This window comes from Mustela nivalis, assembly GCF_964662115.1.
Source record: "Mustela nivalis genome assembly, chromosome: 11".
In the NCBI taxonomy this organism is placed as follows: domain Eukaryota; kingdom Metazoa; phylum Chordata; class Mammalia; order Carnivora; family Mustelidae; genus Mustela; species Mustela nivalis.
Window position 1 is genome coordinate 65,333,125 of NC_139030.1, and position 21,050 is coordinate 65,354,174.

A 21,050-nucleotide genomic window follows, 5' to 3' on the forward strand; every position below is an offset into this window, starting at 1 on the left:
AGAACTCATCTTGTGGAAACAGGGTGAATCTTCTATGATAGTCTTAGGTTAAGGTCAGAGATGTTATCTCTTGAACTACCACAGAGATCAAGATTATAAAACAAAGTTTCAGGACTGCCTCCTGGAGATGGCATTTTGATACTAGGAGCTGGAAACTAAATCTTTCTCTTCTTTCCATGTTCATTAATAAGTCTTGGGCTCAACAAAGTTGTTTCCTTTTTTCTCCTCCCAATTAGTTTTTTTGTATGTTTGTTTGCTTGCTTTAGATTTAAATAAACTTCTTATTTTAAGTAGTCTTAGATTTACAGAACAGTTGCAATGGTAGGACAGACTTCCCATATACCCTATACCCTTTTCCCCCTGTTGTTAATACACTACCATGGGACATTTGTCACAATGAGTGAATCTATACTGATGCATCATTATTAGTTAAACTCTATTCAGATTTTACTGGTTTTCTCCTAAGACATTAGGAGAAATGAAAGGATATGAAAATGAGCTTTTTAATCTCTCTAAATTTATTCATGGGAAAACCTAAGAGAAAACTCAAGAGAGTTCAAGCTTAAAAGAACTCAATTATTTAGCATGGTGGTTTTTCACAATCTGTGTGCTTTTTCTCTTTCCAGCTACGCTACAAAGAAACATTTGAAAAGACCAAAGGAAAATACCACACTGTGAAGGATGCTTTGGACATTGTTTATCATCGTAAAGTCACAGATGACATTAGTAAAGTATGTCCCTGCATATTTCTACTTTGTTGGGCTTAATAACCTACTATCTTTTTTTTTTTTAAGTATTTTCCCTTTCTTAAAACTCTCTAGAGAAATGTAGACTTTTTTATATGAAAGCTGGGTAAGACTTTATAGCTGTCTTTGTGTTTTTACCACAGGTAAAATACAAGGAGAACTACATGAGTCAGTTGGGAATCTGGTTGTCCATTCCTGATCGCCCAGATCATTTCCACCACCGGGCAGTCACTGATGCAGTCAGTGATGTGAGTCTCAAAACTTCCTGTTTTTACATAGGAATTCATACTCCCATGTGACTTAACAAAATCAAACACTGCATAGAAACTGATGAAACACTTGGCCAGATTTCAGATCTTCTGTATGGATATTTAAATCTTAAAACTCACTGCTACATAACTGAGCTTTAACTTGTGAGAGAGAAAAATATATTCAAATTTATAAACTTAGGGGCGCCTGGGTGGCTCAGTGGGTTAAGCCTCTGCCTTCGGCTCAGGTCATGATCTCAGGGTCCTGGAATCAAGCCCCGCATCGGGCTGTCTGCTCAGCGGGGAGCCTGCTTCCCCCTCTCTCTCTGCCTGCCTCTCTGCCTACTTGTGATCTCTCTCTCTCTCTCTCTCTGTCAAATAAATAAAATCTTTAAAAAAAAATTTATAAACTTAATTTTTCTTCTAAATGGATGATATCCTATTACAGGACTGAAAGTGATCTACTTTGTCTAGCAAATAGGTTAGTTTTGATCATTTGGAGAGACCATTCATGAAAAAATGAAGACACATAACAATGCTCATTTTAGAATTTTCAGCTTTCTGTGTGAAAATATAGCTAATATACTTTCTAAGAAAACATGCCTGTCAAATTTGAATTGGTTTAATTAGTATTAAAAATTAAAATTTCCATATATGACACAACAATATACCATAAAATGAGCAGAAATCAGTATTACTAAAAACTTCTCTTAAGTAATTGTTTCAATACTTTAGTATTCCTTATGCTTCAGCAGTCAGAGCTTCTATTTGTTCTACTCGGATTGATCCTAGCCTACTAATGTTCGGAGATAAGTTCTTAAAATTCTTTGATGATGTTCTTCTCCCAGGTAAAATATAAAGAAGATTTGACCTGGCTTAAGGGCATTGGTTGCTATGCCTATGACACCCCTGACTTCACCCTGGCTGAAAAGAACAAGACTCTCTACAGCAAGGTATGTCTACTCAAGGATAAGACACCTGCATTGGGGCACCTGGGTGGCTCAGTGGGTTAAAGCCTCTGCCTTTGGCTCAGGTCATGATCCCAGGGTTCTGGGATCGAGCCCCACATCGGGCTCTCTGCTCAGCGGGGAGCCTGCTTCCCTTCCTCTCTCTCTGCCTGCCTCTCTGCCTACTTGTGATCTCTGTCTGCCAAATAAATAAATAAAATCTTAAAAAAAAAAAAAAAGAATTACCTGCATATTCCGGTGCCCACAAAGAGAATCAGGCTGAAGCAGTAGTTTTCCGTATGTCTCTCTCTATCCTAGCTTCTAGACCCTGTAGATGCAGTATGTACTGAATTGTTCACTCTGCTTAGGAAGTTTCTTAGTACTGACCTCTCTGACTATAGTCATTATTTATTTATATCATTTATTTGAATTTAATGAAAAGCCATCTTAGTATAACTTCTCATGGCTCTTCCAGAATTTCCTTTCTATTACAGTGTCTCTGGATGACTTACTTTGTTAGCGTTACTATGCTAACAAATACAAAGTGGGATGATTTTAATTCACAAACTTGATGTGTGACTTGAGGCAAATAACTTTGTTTTTATGGCCTTTTTTTCCCATTTCCTATTTACAAAATAAAGCACTTAGGTTAGCTTCCTTTGAGTTCTAAAATAGAAGTCAACAATTTTTTTTTTAAGTGCCAGATAGTAAATATTTTAAACTTTGTGGACAACATTCATTCTGTCACATAGTATTGGTTACAGTCCTTTAAAATTGTTAAAAAACATTCATAGTTCATAGGGTCATTTAAAAAAAGATGGTAGTTTAGATGTTAGCTCACCTCTGGTTTAAAATTTTATGATTATCTAATTAATTACTGGAAAATTATTTCAAACTAATGGAATAAAAGTGCTTTCGAGTTCACATAGAATACAATAATAACCCTTATAGAAACAATGAAGGAACTGATTTATGTTTTTGCCTAATGTGGCAGATAGATTCAGTTGACATCTGTTCAATAAAGGATGTGTTGTGAGGCTAGTTTTTAGGTATCCATCTGGGTATACCTTTCATTGCCTTAGGAGGCAAAGTGTTCAGTAATTACTTGTTAGCCTCCATGAGTAAATCATCTCAGTTGTATGATAGGATAAATGATATGTCTCATTCTTAAGGTAATCACAGCCTGCTATAAGTAACCATGTTCTTTTTTCTTTAGTATAAGTATAAAGAGGTATTTGAAAGGACGAAGTCAGATTTCAAGTATGTTGCAGATTGTCCAATCAATAAGCATTTCAAGTATGCAACTCAGTTGATGAATGAGGTACGTATGACTTGATCCATTTAAGCCTATTCAGTTCCATTAAGAAGTCTATAGAGTTATTTGATTAAAACCCAATACATAAAATAACAGGAAGGTCAATTTAAATGTTTTATTCAAGATAAAGATTTGGAAAGACTCTTATAATGTCATCATCTGATGGGCTCTACCAAAAACAGAGTGAAGAGACTGTCCAGTGAATAAGTGAAAGGGACTGTCCAGAGTGGTGTGAGGGCCCCACCGCCATCATTGCCTCTGTTTGCACTAGCATAGGGCAGCACAGCTTTTGGGGGGACAAGAGGGAGATCAAGGATTTTGTTGACTATCAGCCAAACCCCTTAAACATTATATTGTCTAGAGTTGGGAGACTCCAAGGCTCAAGGTTAATCTGGCATCCCTTACCAGGGCACAGAAATGGCGGTGGTTGGAAGATCCCCCCTTAAGGGGATAGTTGTGATTTTTGCAGTCAGATATATTGCCACTGTTACTCATACATTAGTGCAGAGAAGTATCCATTTGCACCCAAAATATTCCTTTATAGTCTACCCAGTCTTTCCTGGAACTGCTGTTGCCATAATTTAAATTCAGCTTAAAATGGCAGAAATGAGCAAGCTACAAATTAACTTACGTTTGGATGGTTTTATATTTAATTTACTATCCTTGGATTTTCTGTGGATTTATGGAAATCAAAAAACAGTGTTAGAAAATTAGTAAAATGTATCTAAAAATGAAAATGTGGCCAGAGGTATATTTATTTCAATATGTGAATTTTTTGTTGTTTTTGTTATTTTTAACAACAACGATTTAGTTCATTTTCAGTAGATGTCCATATGGGATCACTGAAGAATTACTGTCAGAAGCTTCCTAGGAATACAGTCTTGATAAATTTTGTTACTGTTTTCTAATTTGCGAAGGATTTCCGGGGTCTCTTCTATAATCAAATTTACTACCATAAGACAATTGGTAGAATTTGCCCACGAATATACTTTTTGATTCTCACAACCTTAGATAGTAAACCTATAGCTCATTAGTACCTTATTTAAGATGCCATAAAGCCTAACATTGCTTATGGCCCCATATTTAAAGATGGAAGATGTTTAAGCACAAGGTTGTCCAGTTTTGGTGTCATCAAATCAGATCTATCCCAAGTCCTAGCCTTCTCCAGGTGATCTTCAATCGACTCTCTTTACCTCCATATTATTACTATTCTGGATGCTTTGGAAGCCCATCTTTAGAAATGACCAATTTCTGGCTCTCTGGAGTGTTTATCTTGGGACATTGCTGTGTAGCCTTGAAGTTGTACTCTTGCCATAATTTGATATGATGTTTGAGCAGAAAAAATACAGAGCTGATTATGAGCAGCGGAAAGATAAATACCACCTGGTAGTCGATGAGCCTAGACATCTGCTGGCTAAGATCGCAGGCGACCAGATCAGTCAGGTACTGTGATGCAGCTGGCTGGACAGCCCAGGCAGGACTGTGCTCCAGATTTCTCACGAGATGTCGTGCCGTCTGCTGCAAGGATGTCATAGGTTCTGCCTATGATATTGGGATGTTCCGTTTCAAATTATCTGTCTAGCCACCCAAAGAGCCCATGAGCTCTTTGAGTGTGCCAGTCCATACTCTGTGTCCTCACATGTGCTGTGGTGAAGATAAACAGAAAAGTCGGTCCTCTCACCCTTTATTCTCCTGGAGGATCTACTTGTAAACTGCAAATTGAGTTGTAGACGTGAAAACAAAGACACAAATTAATGGAAGGAAAGAGGACAGAACTCCTTAAACTGCATTTTTCTACTCCAGTGACGTCTTCTGTCCTGTAAGGCGGTGTTGGTGGGACTAGCTCTATTATTCCCCTTTTGGGAGGATGACGGATTCTCCGCTGCAAGTATCGCAGTCATTCTGCTTGGTACTGCCCTGTAGTTAGTGTCTTCACCTACATGTATATTTGAGTACATGAAGTGTGTGTGCCTACATCTCTTCACTCAGAAGTGATTGGGATATAGAGCCCTGTTCTCTCCTGTCTTCATAAGTCTCTTCTGTGCTTCACTGCTCTTTGCATGAACAGAGAAAATATAAATCTAGTGCCAAGATGCTTCTGAAACAAGGATGTAATGAAATTCTACGTCCAGATATGTTGACTGCCCTCTACAACACACACATGTGGAGCCAGGTAATGTCTGATATGATGTGAAGAAGAGACTGAGAAGCCTTGGGGGCGTTGACATTACGCTTTCCTTGATTCCCTTCCCCGCTCCCTGCCCAGACTGGTTTCCTGCTGCATAAGTATTCATTCCTTACACATGACCTCTGCCTGTGGCCACATGTGACTGCGTGGCAGCCACATCCGTATATCATCTAGTGCCTCCCAGTAAGAGTAACTGAGGCTGTTTTAGACTCTATTTCCAAACTGGTATAACACTGATTTCAATTTTTTAAATATTTTCCCCAAAGAAATGGAGATATAAGTAGATTCAGTGGCATCTAAAATATCTGAATAATGTTTTCATTTAATATCCGTTGTTCAGTGATCACTGCAAGTGTACCATTTGGGAACGAGGAGGGTCGTGGTGCAGCTCCTTGAGTACTGTACATATTTATGGCCCCTCTTGAGCTTGATGCTAATTCTCAAGGTTATTTCCAGCATATCTGTCCTCATACACACTTGTTGGCAGTGTTGCTGGTAACATTGTCTTCCTGCAAGGTCAGTTGAAGCTCTTGCCACCACTTTTGCATCACAGAGGAAGGTACATTTGAAGCAGAAAAACAAACAAACAAACAAACAAAAAACAGATAATTGCTTAACTTCCAGATATTGATAAAATGCCATTGTTCCCACATAAAAAAAAAAAAAGAGCTTTTAATCAGTCTTTTGTATTAGAAACTCATTTTATCACTTTAGTTTGACACCAGGTCAACATGTGAAATGAGGGAGATGAGGTCTCCATAAGAACATCTTGTTTGCCTGAACTTGTTCCTTTGTTCTGATGTGATCATCAGATAGTCATGCATGACATTTTGTTGCGCTTTCTGTATCTGTACTGCTTTAAATGGCTTGTGTGCATGGGAAACACTCATGACTTGGAAATTACAAAAAGTGAATGTCTTTTTAAAAATCATAAATACTTTAAACCATATATACTCATTTTTTAATTTTATATCTGTTTCATCTTTGACATGGATATATACCTTAAGACATCATACATATTCGATGCAGCATATTTTAAGTGGATCATTATCTGTCAGAGTCCAGAGAGCAAGGATCCAATCCTGGCTCCAGGATTTATTCTAGATGTGTCCCTTAGTTCATATTTTTTAACCTCACTGGGCCTGGGCTTCTAATGTATAAAAATATGGAAAATGTCACTTATTATTATGATTTATTTCCCTACTTCATTACACTATTGCTATCAAATACAGTTTTACATTAAACATTTCTGTTAAGGGCGCCTGGGTGGCTCAGTGGGTTAAGCTGCTGCCTTCGGCTCAGGTCATGATCTCAGGGTCCTGGGATTGAGTCCCGCATCAGGCTCTCTGCTCAGCAGGGAGCCTGCTTCCCTCTCTCTCTCTTTCTCTCTACCTGCCTCTCCATCTACTTGTGATTTCTCTCTGTCAAATAAATAAATAAAACCTTTAAAAAAAAAAAAAACAAAACAAAACAAAATACATTTCTGTTAAGATTAAAAGAGAAAGTATGACCCCGTGGCTTATCTAATAATCCTATTTGCTGTGGGACTCTTTTGAGGAAAATTACCCTCGTTAAAGCCCTCTATTCTGCTTCAAGTTAACTTGTTCTTCTCTTCTGCAATTTAGATCAAGTACAGAAAAGATTATGAAAAATCAAAGGACAAGTTTACCTCAATCGTGGATACTCCAGAACACCTGCGTACCACAAAAGTCAACAAACAAATTAGTGATGTAAGTGAAAGAAATGCAGGATGGATTCTCAGACTCAGGGAGCATTTGCAAATGTGGAGGGACATTTTTGATTGTCACGATGTCTGGAAGATTCTACTGCTGTTTAGTGGGAGGGAGGCAGGGATGTTAAATGTCCTGCTCTGCTCAGAACTCTTCTTTTACAATAAAGAGTTATTCTTACTAAATTGGCAAACATGCCAATTTAGAGGCAGTGGAGCTTTAGCAGAAAGCATGAAAGTGCATGAAAAAAGCACACAAAACACTTTGCATGCATATTTTTATGCTACATTATATTGTAAACTGAGATGCACAATATTGTCTCCTTCTGCTTTTACTTCTCCTTCAGATACTTTATAAGTTGGAATACAACAAGGCCAAGCCAAGAGGCTACACGACAATCCACGACACACCCATGTTGCTGCACGTCCGAAAGGTCAAAGATGAAGTTAGTGATGTAAGTACGAGAATGTTCACAGCCCCTCTCATCTTGGGCTCTTTCTAACGTGACATAATGAACCCTGGTCCAGTTATTTATTCCTGCGCAGCAGTCAGCCAGTGGCTTGAAACCAAAATCATCTCTTTTTTTGCTGGTGATTCTGTGAACTGACTGGGCACAGCTGAGCAGATCCTCTCTGCCATGTGCCATGAAAAATGTTAAATACATCCAGTGCACTGTTTATGAAGGCAGGAATTATAAAGTATTTTTAAAATATTTTTTCATTTTTTTATGTTAAAATAAGTTTTGGTACTTCAAACATGAACATCACTTGTTCATAAACCTCTATTTGATCCTTTCTCTGGAGCAGCCCATTCCCTCTCCCTGTAGAAAAATGAAGCATTTCTGTATCTGTTCCTCCAACCTTTCTGCTTATAACAATAACCAGAGATATTGATGAAAAATACGGACTTCAAGACCTTTTGAGGAAAGTGCATGGTAGCATTTTTTCTTCACAACAGACTTAGTCTGCCTTATGAAACATTGTGTATTATAGTGATGGTTTTAATTTCTTGCCTTTTTGATGCTTGGTGGGCCACTGTAAAAATTAACCTTGACTCACTGTGTTTTCTCCCCAGCTGAAATACAAAGAAGTTTACCAAAGAAATAAGTCCAACTGCACCATTGTGCCAGACTCTGTTCATATTAAAGCAGCCAAGGATGCCTACAAAGTCAACACCAACGTAAGTTCCAGAAACTTTCCCAAGGCTAATGGGGGATTTCGCTTCTGCAGGACACATGACCTCCTTTTACATCTCCTCAGGTGATTGAGCTCTAATGAGTCTGGATCAAGAGTTAGCCCCAGCAGCATGACTACTGGTGCTGGAATCTAAATGCTGCTTTTGCTTCTCGCAGAGGAGAGTGGGGAAGAGCCAGGGTGGCCAAACCTGTGCCACAGTGTTACACCCACTCAGCCTCTCTGCCAGGTGGCTGAGAAATAGAGGAGATTTAATTCTGGAATGAAGGCTGCATGTTGGAAACTGTCTCGTCATCTTTCATTCCCTCTACCCTCTATATCTTCGTCTTTTCCTGCTTTAGAACCCGATTCTTCTGGAAAACACACACAAACATGCATATGCCCATGCAAAGAAGCACATTTTAGTCACTTGAGGCTGCCAGAAGTTAGCCTGTGTCTTTCTCCTGCTCACCTTAAAGCCTCAACCACAGCGATATTTTTGTGCATTTTGATAAGTATTAACTTTCAAAAAATATATGAATTTCTTACATAATGAAACCATTGTAACCCAGTGAATGCCCCTAGTGTCAGAGAGAACATATATTAATCAGGGTCCGCAAATACCTTAGGGGTGGGCAGGTCTCTTGCAGGTGTCCCAAGGATGGATTGAGGGCTGGGTCGGTAGCAGGATGGGTGTGTGAAAAAGCAAACACATTATAATGTATGATGTAGAGTCAAGGTAGTGGGTATACAGGTATTCTTTAGGATTCTTGCAGCTCTGTTGTAGGTTTGAAAAATATGACAATAACTGGAGAAAACTCAGGGCATCATAAAGCAGACCTCATGAAAAGCTCCTCAAGAGCATGCAGAGTTGATGATATGCAAAATACACCTTCACAGAACAATGAAGAGTGAGGAAAGAAATGTGCCTGCTGTTGAGGGCTCTTCCCAGGACACAGATTAAGCACCATGTGCTCCTGTGCCTCAGATTTGGCCCCAGGCAGCCACATGGCCAGCTCAGGGAAGGTCTAGCAAGTGTGGGAGCCTCTCTAGAGCCAGTCTCTGGTGGTTTGAGTCCCAGCTCTGTCATTCATGAGCTGCCTCCCCTTGGGCAGTTTAACCCGCTGGTTGGTTCCTCAGCTGTCAATTTCGTGCAGCCATTGCAACCATTAAATGAGGTAGTAGTTAGGAAGCACTGAGAAAAGTGCCTGGCATGAAATGAATACTCTAAGTTTAATCATTTAAAAAAGATCAAGCCTGAATTTAGCTAGATGTTGAAAGTCCTTGACTCTGAAGATGAGCTACATTGACAGTGAAAGGAATTGTAGAATTATTTTACCTGGAGGCCTTTAAAATTTTTAGCCCCTATTTTGAGACAAAATAGTCCCACAAGACGACCTTTTCGGTGGCTGACTAGTGGCATAAGTTGTCCGGAAATATTAACTGGGGCTCTCGCTTGCATAAAGAACAATGATATTTTGTATGTTGAGATGCACAATGTGTCCCCCCAGGCCACGCGCGGTTATGAATTCAGCCCATGGAATGAAATGACCTATTTTTGTCTTGTTACAAACAGCTGGATTACAAGAAGCAATATGAAGCCAACAAAGCCTACTGGAAGTGGACCCCTGACCGACCAGACTTCATCCAGGCAGCCAAGTCGTCCCTACAACAGAGCGATGTGAGAAGGGACGGACAGTCGGGCTCTCTGACACACCTGAGACAGAAGCATGAATAATCACTCATAATAACCGCTGCTGCGGGTGTCAGCCTAGCACACTTGACATCCCAAAAGGATGGGGGGTGATGTGAGAAGGGGAAGCAAGTGCAGGAAGCAGACCTATGGTCTCCCACAGCTGGGCACAGGCACTAGGGTGTAGAGTCCTGAGTGAGGCTGGGGAGGAACTGGGGGTGAACGTGTGGGAAGGACTTGGTCCTGGCCACAGGGCTGGAGAGGGGGAGCCCAGCATGCAGTGCGGGGCCTGGAAGCCTCTGCCCCCTTTTTGGTAGCCAGTCTTCCTAGCACCCTTAAAAGGAGAATTACAGATTACAGTAAATGCCAGCTTCTTCCTTTGCCTTTCTTCTGTTTCAGGTTGAGTATAAGCTGGACCGAGAGTTCCTCAAAGGTTGCAAGCTTTCTGTCACTGATGATAAAGACATGGTGCTGGCCCTGAGGAATTCTTTAATAGAAAGTGATGTAAGTATCCAGTGCCTCCCATGACACCTAATCCACTTCAGTGGCACAGTCCCCAGCGACACCAGGGAAGGACAGAGGAGGCTGCTGGTGTAGGAGCTCAGGCACAGGTCCTGAAATACAAACCTAACCCGGTGAGCGTGCCAGTGACATGGCAGAGCAGGGTGACAGGCAGGGGAAGCTTGAAAATCCAGGTGACCATTCTCATGTATACTGCACTGCGAGATCATTCACACATCGAGAATTGGGAGCTGACGTCCTGGCTGGATTCTATGAGGAAGCATATGTTTTTGAGTGATCATATTCTTTCTTCGTTTCTTCATCTGTAAAGGAGAAGTAGTAATTCCTCCCAGGATTCGGGAGCAGGTCAAATGACATATTCAAAAGTCCTTTGAGGGCGCCTGGGTGGCTCAGTGGGTTAGGCCGCTGCCTTTGGCTCAGGTCATGATCTCAGGGTCCTGGGATCGAGTCCCGCATCAGGCTCTCTGCTCAGCAGGGAGCCTGCTTCCCTTCCTCTCTCTCTGCCTGCCACTCTGCCTACTTGTGATCTCTGTCAAATAAATAAATAAAAATAAAAATAAATCTTTAAAAAAAAAAGGTCTTTTGAACTAAGGCTACGGCTATAAAGATTCATCATGAGATCCATTTTGATCATCATTAAAGCCTCAACTTGGAAGAAAGAAAGTCTTTTTGTATAGTTCCCAAGATTTCCAAACATCAGATCTTTTATTGAGTTTAGTGTCCTTACTGTGTCAGTGATTCTGTTTCCCAGCTCTATCTAGTGACTCAGGGACTGAGTAAATATATACCAGATACCCAGAGGAGCTAAATCTATATATTTTTTCCACCCCTGCAGCTGAAATACAAAGAGAAACATGTCAAGGAAAGAGGAACCTGCCATGTTGTGCCTGACACTCCTCAGATCCTCCTGGCAAAGACTGTCAGCAATCTGGTGTCTGAGGTAACCTTCCAGCAACATATGCTCTGCTTCCCTCTTGGGCTAATGCCCCAGGCGCACACTCTAACAGGCTCTCTATGGATTCTCTCAGAACAAGTACAAGGACTTTGTCAAGAAGCACCTGGCCCAGGGATCGTACACAACACTGCCAGAGACCAGGGACACCATCCATGTCAAGGAAGTGACCAAGAATGTCAGTGACGTAAGTGACTAGCTCCAGGACTCTTGGCAGCAGCAACACCACTTTACCTTAGAATCCAGGGAAATCTGGGGCATGCTGCCTCTTTGCTTCTAAGTGCTTTTCTGTACATCGCTTCACTCTTACTGTCATCAGTGCCTATGTGTGAATTTTCGATTCTGCTTTAAAGGAGGACTCTGTATTTGTTAGGTTTCCTATTATGGCAACTATGACAAATGGACATTTTGCCACAGGACTTGTTATCTGCAATATAAGATGTTAGTAACCTGGCGTTAATAAAAGGAGGAAGCGTTGCTGATTGAGAATGGCTGCTCCTATCATTAAAACTGCTGAACAGTTTTAGAGAAGTAAAATCAGTACTATGTAATTAAGCAATCCCTGCCCACTTTGTCCTTATCAATAATGCTTTCATAATCTTGCTATTATATTTTTATGAGCCCTGTATGGTTTCATATGTTTTCTAAAGCTAGAAATGGGAAATGAAAGAGTTTAATTTGCTTGTAGTCAGTTCTCCCAAGATTGCCTTGTGTTTCAAGTGTTGGACTCCAGGACAGACAGGACAAGGAAGAGCTAGCATATGGGTCAGAGATCCAGGTTCCAGACTGATGCCGGGATGGGGAGCCATGGATTTTCATGGAGATCTCACAGTTCTTCAAGTAAATCAGTTCTTTGCCCAGATTCCTGTGCTCACATAAGTGATTCTGGCTCTATTTAGACAAATTACAAAAAGAAGTTCGTCAAGGAGAAAGGGAAATCCAACTACTCCATCATGCTGGAGCCCCCGGACGTGAAGCATGCTATGGAGGTGGCCAAGAAGCAGAGCAATGTAAGCTCCCCTGTCCACGCTCTCCACAGTCGTGCTGAGTCCATGGATCCCAACTTGGTGCCTAGTGGGCTGGTTCCATCCAGTGGTATTCCTAATTTCCCTCTCTGGTAGTTTAAAATATACGGTGGTTTAAAAAATTGGTTTGGTTTTAATAAAACGGTTGTTTGTGCTTGATGAGGACTTTTTCAAAGATAGCATATCTTCCACATGAGTAAACATTCTTTTCTCTCCAAATAAAGGTTGCATACAAAAAAGATGCCAAGGAAAACCTGCATTACACCACAGTGGCTGATCGGCCAGACATCAAGAAGGCCACGCAGGCAGCCAAACAGGCCAGTGAGGTACGTGTGTGGTGAAAATGCACCTGCTCCCCAGAGGTCATGGCCACAGAGTATGACAAGGCACCCACCTCTTAGAATGTATTGCCCATCTCGGTTTTCTTTGATTCAGGTGGAGTACAGAGCCAAGCACCGCAAGGAAGGCAGCCATGGGTTAAGCATGCTCGGTCGCCCAGACATTGAAATGGCCAAGAAGGCAGCCCGGCTGAGCAGCCAGGTAATCCAGATGGGTATGTGGCAGCTCTCGCATGAAAAACCTCGCAGGAAGTCGGGATTCTCAGCACAGAAGTGCAGAAGTAGCAACAAGAGAGATCCTGGGTCTTGGAGAGCACTGCTGAGCTTTGAAAAATTTGTAAAAGTCTAGCAAGGACCTTGTCTCTTGTTTCTCTCTGAGATCTTCAGGCCTTTCTCATTCTCCACTTTTCCACTTATGGGTGTGTGTCTAGCTATTTGAGTGCTTAACAGTCTTCAGGAAGAGAAATATCGGCTTGTGAGGTCCTACTGGCACCTCTTCTCAGGTAGTGAGATTGTATCCCAAGGGTAGCATTCACACTTGAGTCACCTGTGGGCATTTAACAGGCAAGTGTCATGAAATTTTAAACTTCTAGAACCCAACCAGATGCAGTCACTTTTATTCTGCCATTCAACATCTATAGATTACATGACTGGGCTAAGAACTAAGGGGGTGAACGGATGTCCTCAACCTCATTTCCATAGATAAATAATGACAGTTTGGGGTGAAAAGTAATCAAGGTATATCCAGGGTGCTGAGGGAAAATGCCTCATTCTGTTGAGCTTTCCAGTAAATCATCATCTTCAGCTATTTTACATAGGCATGACAGCTCTCTTCCTTTCATTCAATTAAATCACATTTATTGAGCAAGTCTACTCCATCATTTTCTATAGAGCACGTCTACTCTATCTTCCTACTCCAAGCGGCATGTTCCAGAGGGAGGGGATGAGTGTGCACAGAAGTAAATCTTTCAAGAAAGTTCTGTAGCATTCCACACATTTCAACACAAAATCAACAGAAAAGAGTGTAACTTGGTCAGTCCCCTGACTGAGGTTAAGAAAGTAGATGAGCAAAAGGAAAAGAGATGTCAGCTTGCTGATGTCAGTCCTACATCCCTGATGAGTGCGTTAGTTTTCTTCAAATGTCTCATCACAGCAGCATCGTAAGATGCAGCCTGTGCCTCTACCCTCTCCTTTGGCCTTTGAGTTATTCTAAGCAAGTATCAAGTATCAGCCAGGCATCAAAGTCAGGATAGGGGAGGCCCCACACTGGGAAACCCCTTTGGGGCTGGGGTCACACTGAGAAGTTACAGTCCCTGAGACAAGCCTTCCAGAGGAAGTAAAGCCTCCACATCTGAGGTTTAATGTAGGATTAGAAATGCAAGCCTCTCAATTTTCAAAAACAGCAAAGTGTTCAAAATTTCAACATCAGATTTTTTCTTTGCTTTTACCTTGATGATGGCATGACCTAGGAAATTTTTTTAAAATATATTAAAATTTGGAGTGGCTGTTAGTAGAGTAAGCTGGTATTTATGCTTATTTTTTAAATTAAAGTTAGCCCTTTGCATAATCTTTTTTGTATCCTAAAGGTATACTTAATCTTATTTTTATCATTATGGCAAAACATCACTTCTTTCTTCTAGATCAAAATCGTATTGAAGGGCTTTCCCCACACGCTCTGTTCTTTTTTACTCAAAAATTATGCCATTTTTTTGCCGCATGTCAAAAAAATGGCACAATTTTTTTCTTTGATTAAGAAATCAGAATGAGGGGTGCCTGGGTAGCTCAGTGGGTTAAAGCCGCTGCCTTCAGCTCAGGTCATGATCCCAGAATCCTGGGATCGAGCCCCACATCGGGCTCTCTGCTCAGCAGGGAGCCTGCTGCTGCTTCTCTCTCTGCCTGCCTCTCTGCCTACTTGAGATCTCTGCTTGTCAAATAAATAAATAAAATCTTAAAAAAAAAAAAAAAGAAAGAAATCAGAATGATGGGGCTCTTGGGTGGCTCAGTGGGCTAAAGCTTCTGCCTTCGGCTCGGGTCATGGTCCCGGGGTCCTGGGATCGAGTCCCGCATGGGGCTCTCTGCTCAGCGGGGACCCTGCTTCCTCCTCTCTCTCTCTGCCTCTCCACGTACTTGTGATCTTTGTCTGTCAAATAAATAAATAAAATCTTAAAAAAAAAAAAAAAGAAATCAGAATGATATAGCCAAAGTACTACTTTAAAACTATAATAAATTCTCCTAATTTAACAGATTCCTTATGTCTCACTCTTGTGGATCATTTACAACTCCTCTTTAAACTCCTTACAGGTGACCTAAAATGCCTTTGGTTTCACTGGCTACTAGGGTCAGAAGGCTCCAAATCATTAGATCACTGAATATAGCCTGAAGCCTTTACCCCTTATTCCTCTTACTTTTGTTTTGCACTAAAAAGATATGATTTGTGATGAAATGAGCACTGGAGGTAATATGCAACTGATAAATTATTGGACACTACATTAAGATGTACTATAGGTTGGCTAATTGAATTTAAATAAAAAAGTGAATTAGCTGTTGGTTGATTAAAAAAAAAAAGATGAGTATCTTTCCTACTTCTGAATAATATAAAAATGAGCAAGGCGAATACCATAGAACTCATTCTTACCCTTGACTCCCTGTTGCCCCAACATAACTATTGGTTGTGCTCTTTTTTACTCTTAAAAGCATCCTAGTGTGGATCATAAGTTATATGATCCCTTTATATATAACATATTCTTTGTATTTGTAGTTCCTCCATTTCTCAGTTTTCAAATTAATTGATGTTCAGAAATAATCTGGAGTTTTGCATTTGCTATTAGGTTAAATACCGAGAAAATTTCAACAAAGAGAAGGGCAAAACACCGAAATTCAATCCAAAAGACAGCCAGCTCTACAAAGTCATGAAAGATGCTAACAATCTCGCAAGTGAGGTATGTTTTTTTTAATTGTGGCAAAATATATAACATGAAATTTGTCATTTTAACTATTTTTAAACATATGATTGAGTGCTCTCAGAAGAGCACTCTTGATCTCGGCGTTTTAAGTTCGAGCCCCACGGGTGTAGAGATCAGTAAATAAATAAAATGTACAGTTCAGTGGCATTGATTATATTCACAGTGTTGTCCAACAGCCACCATTATTTCCATCGCCCCAAACAGAAACTGTACAACCACTAAGCTATAACTCCTTCCTCTCTCCCCCCAGCCTCTGTAACCTCTATAATCTATTTTCTGTCTCAATGAATTTGCCTACTAGAGAATCTTCTCTAAGTGGGACCATACAGTAATTGTCCTTTGTTTTTCCTGCCTTACTTCACTTAGCATCATGTTTTCAAGGTTCATCCTTGTCATAGCACTTGTCAGAATTGCATTTCTTCTTGTGACTAAATCATATCCCATTGTGTGTATACACCACATTTTACTTCTCCATTCATCTGTTTATGGACACTTGAGCTGTTTTCCACTTTGTAGTTACTGCAAACGAGGTGTGTGCATTTTTTTCATCAGCTCCAGAATTTATTTCAGGATGGGATCTCTTACATGGCTTGCATTGGTGCTGTCTGCCGGTTCCTATTTATGTGATTTCGTTCTTCCCCCCTCACATGCAGGTTAAATATAAAGCCGACCTGAAGAAACTTCATAAACCTGTGACTGATATGAAGGAATCTCTGATAATGAATCATGTGCTGAATACCAGCCACCTTGCCAGTTCTGTAAGCTTAGTCGTTTGCTGTAGAAACGGCATGTTTCACCCATTTGCAGCTGAACTCCTTTGCTGAGCTCGCATACATCTCCTTCTCTGCTCCCGAGACACCAGATTTACGAGAAAGCTCTTTTATGTGAAGGCATCCTTCCAGGTTATGGCATTAGTCTACCAACTCTCCACGGATTGTGACACCTCTCAGAATGTGAAAAAGCTTTTGTTCTTAGAATATTTAATCTTTTTATTTTCCAATTGACTAAACCCTTCCCTCCTTCGAAGAACATAGAATTGTGGTTTGGAATAATTTCTTTCACTTTTGACTTTTCACACCTCCTTTGCATATGCCATATAACCTAAGGACTGGCCATCCGGTATTAACTGGGCAGTTCTGGACATGGCTCTTCCTCCTCTGACACATTTGTGTAACTCCCCATTTAGTGTTTGCTGCTCTTAGTGTGGACTTGACAATGCTGCTGTGTAAATGTCTAACCTAAAGAGGAAAAACCGAAATGCTGAGCAGCTTTTCCAGCGCGTGTGCCTTTGTGCCTTCTTCCCCTCAGTACCAGTACAAGAAGAACTATGAGAAGAGTAAAGGCCACTACCACACGATACCTGATAACCTGGAGCAGCTTCATCTCAAGGAGGCCACAGAGCTGCAGAGCATAGTAAGTCAGTCCAGACTGTTTCCTGATGTGCGTTCAGCTACAGTGTCAAAAATGTTCATAAATGCCCCCTAAGAATGGTAGTAATAATTTTAGTAATGATTGCTGGAGGAAAATATCCAAGGATATAGGTGAGCTTGGAATTTAGCAGCATTTTGAAACAAAATTTTATGCTATAAATAACAGCATCAACACATATTGAAGAAATAGTCCCTGTGCATGCAGTGTGTGTTATTCAGATCACTGATGGGCTGAAAGCAAAAAGATTATGCCATGAGGGGGATAATCCCCTTGCAGTAACCCCAATTGTTCCCTCCTGAGACTGCACCCCAGCTTAGGAAACCTTGCAATGATGGGAGAGAGCCTTTGGAGGATTTTGAGCAGAAAAGTAACATGATTAGATCGACCATTGAAATATTTGTGGGTATTTAAGGAATCGAAAATTTGTAAAATAATGAAGATTCTCAAAAGAAAGGACTCAGGGACGCCTGGGTGGCTCAGTGGGTTGAGCCGCTGCCTTCGGCTCGGGTCATGATTCCAGGGTCCTGGGATCGAGTCCCGCATCGGGCCTCTGCTCAGCAGGGGGCCTGCTTCCCTTCCTCTCTCTCTGCCTGCCTCTCTGCCTACTTGTGATTTCCCTCTGTCAAATAAATAAATAAAATCTTTAAAAAAAAAAAAAAAGAAAGGACTCAGAGAAAGAGTTTACTATCACATGACTTCCTCTGTCACATAACCAGAATTATTTAGGTTCCCTGTTGGGCATTAACAGAAAGGGAAAAATTACTAGAAGTGTCTTCATGTCAACTGTGAAGCAGCCCGTGCCCCCAGATTTCTGTTTTCAGCAAGACTGCTGAGACTGAGCATTGCCATGAAGATGTTGTGTGGACAAGGGCCTCTGCCTCTCTGACTTTCCATTTCTGAATATCTGTGGGCCGCCCCCACTCCTAATTGCATGTCCTCATCCTCCTTCAGATTGGGGCATTGTATGTGTAAGGATGAGGATACTGTATTTGTAAAATAGCACTGGGGCTCTTTTGAGAACATCAGATTTTTTAGTAAGTCAGTCGACAGGTAAACTAGTTCTCATTTTTATATGAACTACTATTGGCTGCATTGAATATGGGGCTGATTATGACCTAGATCCTGTTCTTGACATAGAAAGTTGTATGTGTTAGCTCTCGAATAGAGAGCCCAGGTCGCCGATAAAAGTCCTCAGGAAAGACAAACTAGAGATCTTTCCCAGAAATATTGACAGATGCTGTAGTTACAGTGTTCACATCTACACCTATCAGATCTCAGCCGACCTTCTTAGATGGGTGACGGTCCCCATGTATTTCCTTCCCTTGGTCTGTCTCTCAGCTGATTCTTCGGCAATGATTTTTTTGTTTCCTTGAGTTGAACACAAATTTGATTTAAGGGTGTTTTCTCCCACGCAACAACAAAAAAGGTACTAGATTTGAAACATAAGAACCTGTTTTGAGTGGCAATGAGATGCCACCATGTGGACTAGTATATCAGTTAAAAAATACTATCCCTACACTAGTCTCTGTCTGGGAATTGGCTGGAGGAGATCTATCTAATAAGCCTCTTTATCACTAGGTGAAATACAAAGAAAAGTATGAAAAGGAACGAGGAAAGCCCATGTTGGACTTTGAAACACCAACGTACATCACTGCCAAAGAGTCTCAGCAAATGCAAAGTGGGGTAAGTCCTATGAAACACATCACACAACAAACATGCCATCAAGCTGTTCAAGACCAGCTTTGCTCACACACATGTATCCAGCTTTCTGTTATCCAAAAGTAGTAGATGATGGAACTTGTTTTCATGTGCTCACTAAAATGTTTCCATATCAAATCTTAGGATTCAGTTATACTAAATGTTCCAAACAGTAAATATTTAGCATCTATGTTTTATTTCAACTCTTTTATTTTCATAGTATTAGAACAGAGCAGACTAGTAACTCTGAAATTATATTAAATATAATATGAATTTTTCTTTGATAAATGAAAAGTTCGCTCTGCACAGACCCACCCTTGGCTTTAGATTACTTTTAATAGGAAGTCCCAGGCCAAACAAAAGAGTAATGATCAAGATGTTTATCAAAACATCAGATGTCAAGATGCCATATTTCCTATATTAGAAATGTAAGCACAAGTATCTTTAAAAAATCTTTTTATTCCTTTTTAACCAAAGACAGAGAACAATGGAATCTTATTTTGAATTTTAGAAAGTCTGTTTTCATTAGGAAACAGACTTATTTTGGGTTGTTTTTTACTTCTCCCCTGTAGGGCAGATCCCCAACCATAAAGATAAATGGTTATTAATAAAGTAGTACTTTGTGAAGCTTTCTGGTGTTAAAGAAGGCCAAATAGTCAAAAGTTTAACATAACTTCATAAAACTGGTGAATCTGGGTAAAGGGTTTATGGAAGTTCCTTGTACTAGTCTTGCAACTTTTCTGTAAGTTTAAAATTCTATCGAAATTAAAAATTATTAAAATGGAGTTCTAGCATTTATTCTAAATCTCCGGATGAGACATCCTAGACCAGGGATTGGAGAGGAGATGGGGGAGCTTGTGACTCTCAGTGGAGGACAAAATCTTAGGATTTCTCCATGTTTTCATTGGCTATTTTATTCAGAGATTACAAATAAAAAGTCATGATTATTAAAAAGGCCACATTTGCATTTCGTGCCCTCAGGCTCCTCTTCCTCTGCAGTGTTCCTTTCCTCTTTCTTACTTTTAGTTCAGAAGTAAACTCTTGTTGCCTCAGGAGAGATGACAGCGGATTCAGAGTCTTGGTGGCACAGGCTTCCTTCCACTGTCCTTCCCTGCCATGAGGCAGACAGTGGGGCAGCCCCAGATGCAGTGCTGGACATATGAATGAGGAGCCCAACAAGGCTTCTCAAATTCTGAGTTTCCTTGAGGCCGTTTGTTGTAAACAAAATATTTCCAGAACAACCAGACTACCTTTCAAACATGTGACCTTTAGCAAAACTATGATCCAGTTAAGGGGTCATACAATGAAGGACCGTCTTGTAATTTTTTTTTTCTTCCTAGGTATGAGAAATAAGTTGTAATAAAGATTCTTTTTTAAATTTGTGTTTCCTTCTTAATCACATTAGAAAGAATATAGGAGAGATTATGAAGAGTCCATTAAAGGCAGAAACCTGACAGGCCTGGAGGTCACACCAGCTTTACTACATGTCAAATATGCAACCAAAATAGCCAGCGAGGTAGTGCCCACGTGGTCTTTGCTTTCGCTCTTGATCCCAATAATTGCACTAATGACACTCATCAGTGTGATCCTTCTGCCATTTTCATCACCATCTAACTTTTGCGGGTTTCAAGTTGGGTTCACATGTGTTTGGTATTACCACCTAATCTCTTACCCACATTAATTCTTCTCATTTTTTAACTGAATACCTAACGAAATGTGCTAGTTTCTTATTTGATATTTCATATCAACTGATGAGGCTTATACTCCACCTTTATCATATCTTTAATCACTAAACTGTCACTACTTAAAACTGGAGGGTTTTTTTTTTTTTAACTGGAGGGTTTTGTTTTGTTTTTTGTCTTTGCTTGTTTTTCCTCTTCACCCAGGAGGAATGATCCAGGCTTTCTGGTCAGTGTTGCTTTTGTTTTGTGATACAGAAAGAATACAGGAAAGACCTAGAGGAAAGCATCCGTGGGAAGGGTCTCAGTGAAATGGAAGACACGCCTGACATGCTGAGAGCAAAGAATGCCACTCAGATCCTCAACGAGGTAGGATCGGAGCGTCTTCTCCTCCCTAGCCAAG

The 21,050-nt window shown here is 40.5% G+C and overlaps 1 protein-coding gene and 1 long non-coding RNA gene across 2 annotated transcripts in view; one reads left to right on the forward strand and one right to left on the reverse strand.

Moving 5' to 3' along the window:
- Nucleotides 1-21,050, reverse strand: part of LOC309843934 — a 1,014,078-nt gene that overhangs the window by 676,385 nt on the left and 316,643 nt on the right. The window lies entirely within an intron of this gene.
- Nucleotides 1-21,050, forward strand: part of NEB (nebulin) — a gene marked incomplete at its 5' end in the record, with an annotated part of 202,237 nt that overhangs the window by 156,807 nt on the left and 24,380 nt on the right. The window contains 21 exons of the mRNA XM_082688978.1: nucleotides 627-731; nucleotides 890-994; nucleotides 1,843-1,947; nucleotides 3,158-3,262; nucleotides 4,595-4,699; nucleotides 7,070-7,174; nucleotides 7,521-7,628; nucleotides 8,249-8,353; nucleotides 9,923-10,027; nucleotides 10,439-10,543; nucleotides 11,397-11,501; nucleotides 11,590-11,700; nucleotides 12,413-12,523; nucleotides 12,763-12,864; nucleotides 12,974-13,078; nucleotides 15,705-15,815; nucleotides 16,493-16,597; nucleotides 17,148-17,252; nucleotides 18,849-18,953; nucleotides 20,374-20,484; nucleotides 20,906-21,016. Of these exons, the coding sequence (XP_082545104.1) occupies nucleotides 627-731; nucleotides 890-994; nucleotides 1,843-1,947; nucleotides 3,158-3,262; nucleotides 4,595-4,699; nucleotides 7,070-7,174; nucleotides 7,521-7,628; nucleotides 8,249-8,353; nucleotides 9,923-10,027; nucleotides 10,439-10,543; nucleotides 11,397-11,501; nucleotides 11,590-11,700; nucleotides 12,413-12,523; nucleotides 12,763-12,864; nucleotides 12,974-13,078; nucleotides 15,705-15,815; nucleotides 16,493-16,597; nucleotides 17,148-17,252; nucleotides 18,849-18,953; nucleotides 20,374-20,484; nucleotides 20,906-21,016 (2,235 nt within the window). The remainder of the gene's footprint in view (nucleotides 1-626; nucleotides 732-889; nucleotides 995-1,842; nucleotides 1,948-3,157; nucleotides 3,263-4,594; nucleotides 4,700-7,069; nucleotides 7,175-7,520; nucleotides 7,629-8,248; nucleotides 8,354-9,922; nucleotides 10,028-10,438; nucleotides 10,544-11,396; nucleotides 11,502-11,589; nucleotides 11,701-12,412; nucleotides 12,524-12,762; nucleotides 12,865-12,973; nucleotides 13,079-15,704; nucleotides 15,816-16,492; nucleotides 16,598-17,147; nucleotides 17,253-18,848; nucleotides 18,954-20,373; nucleotides 20,485-20,905; nucleotides 21,017-21,050) is intronic.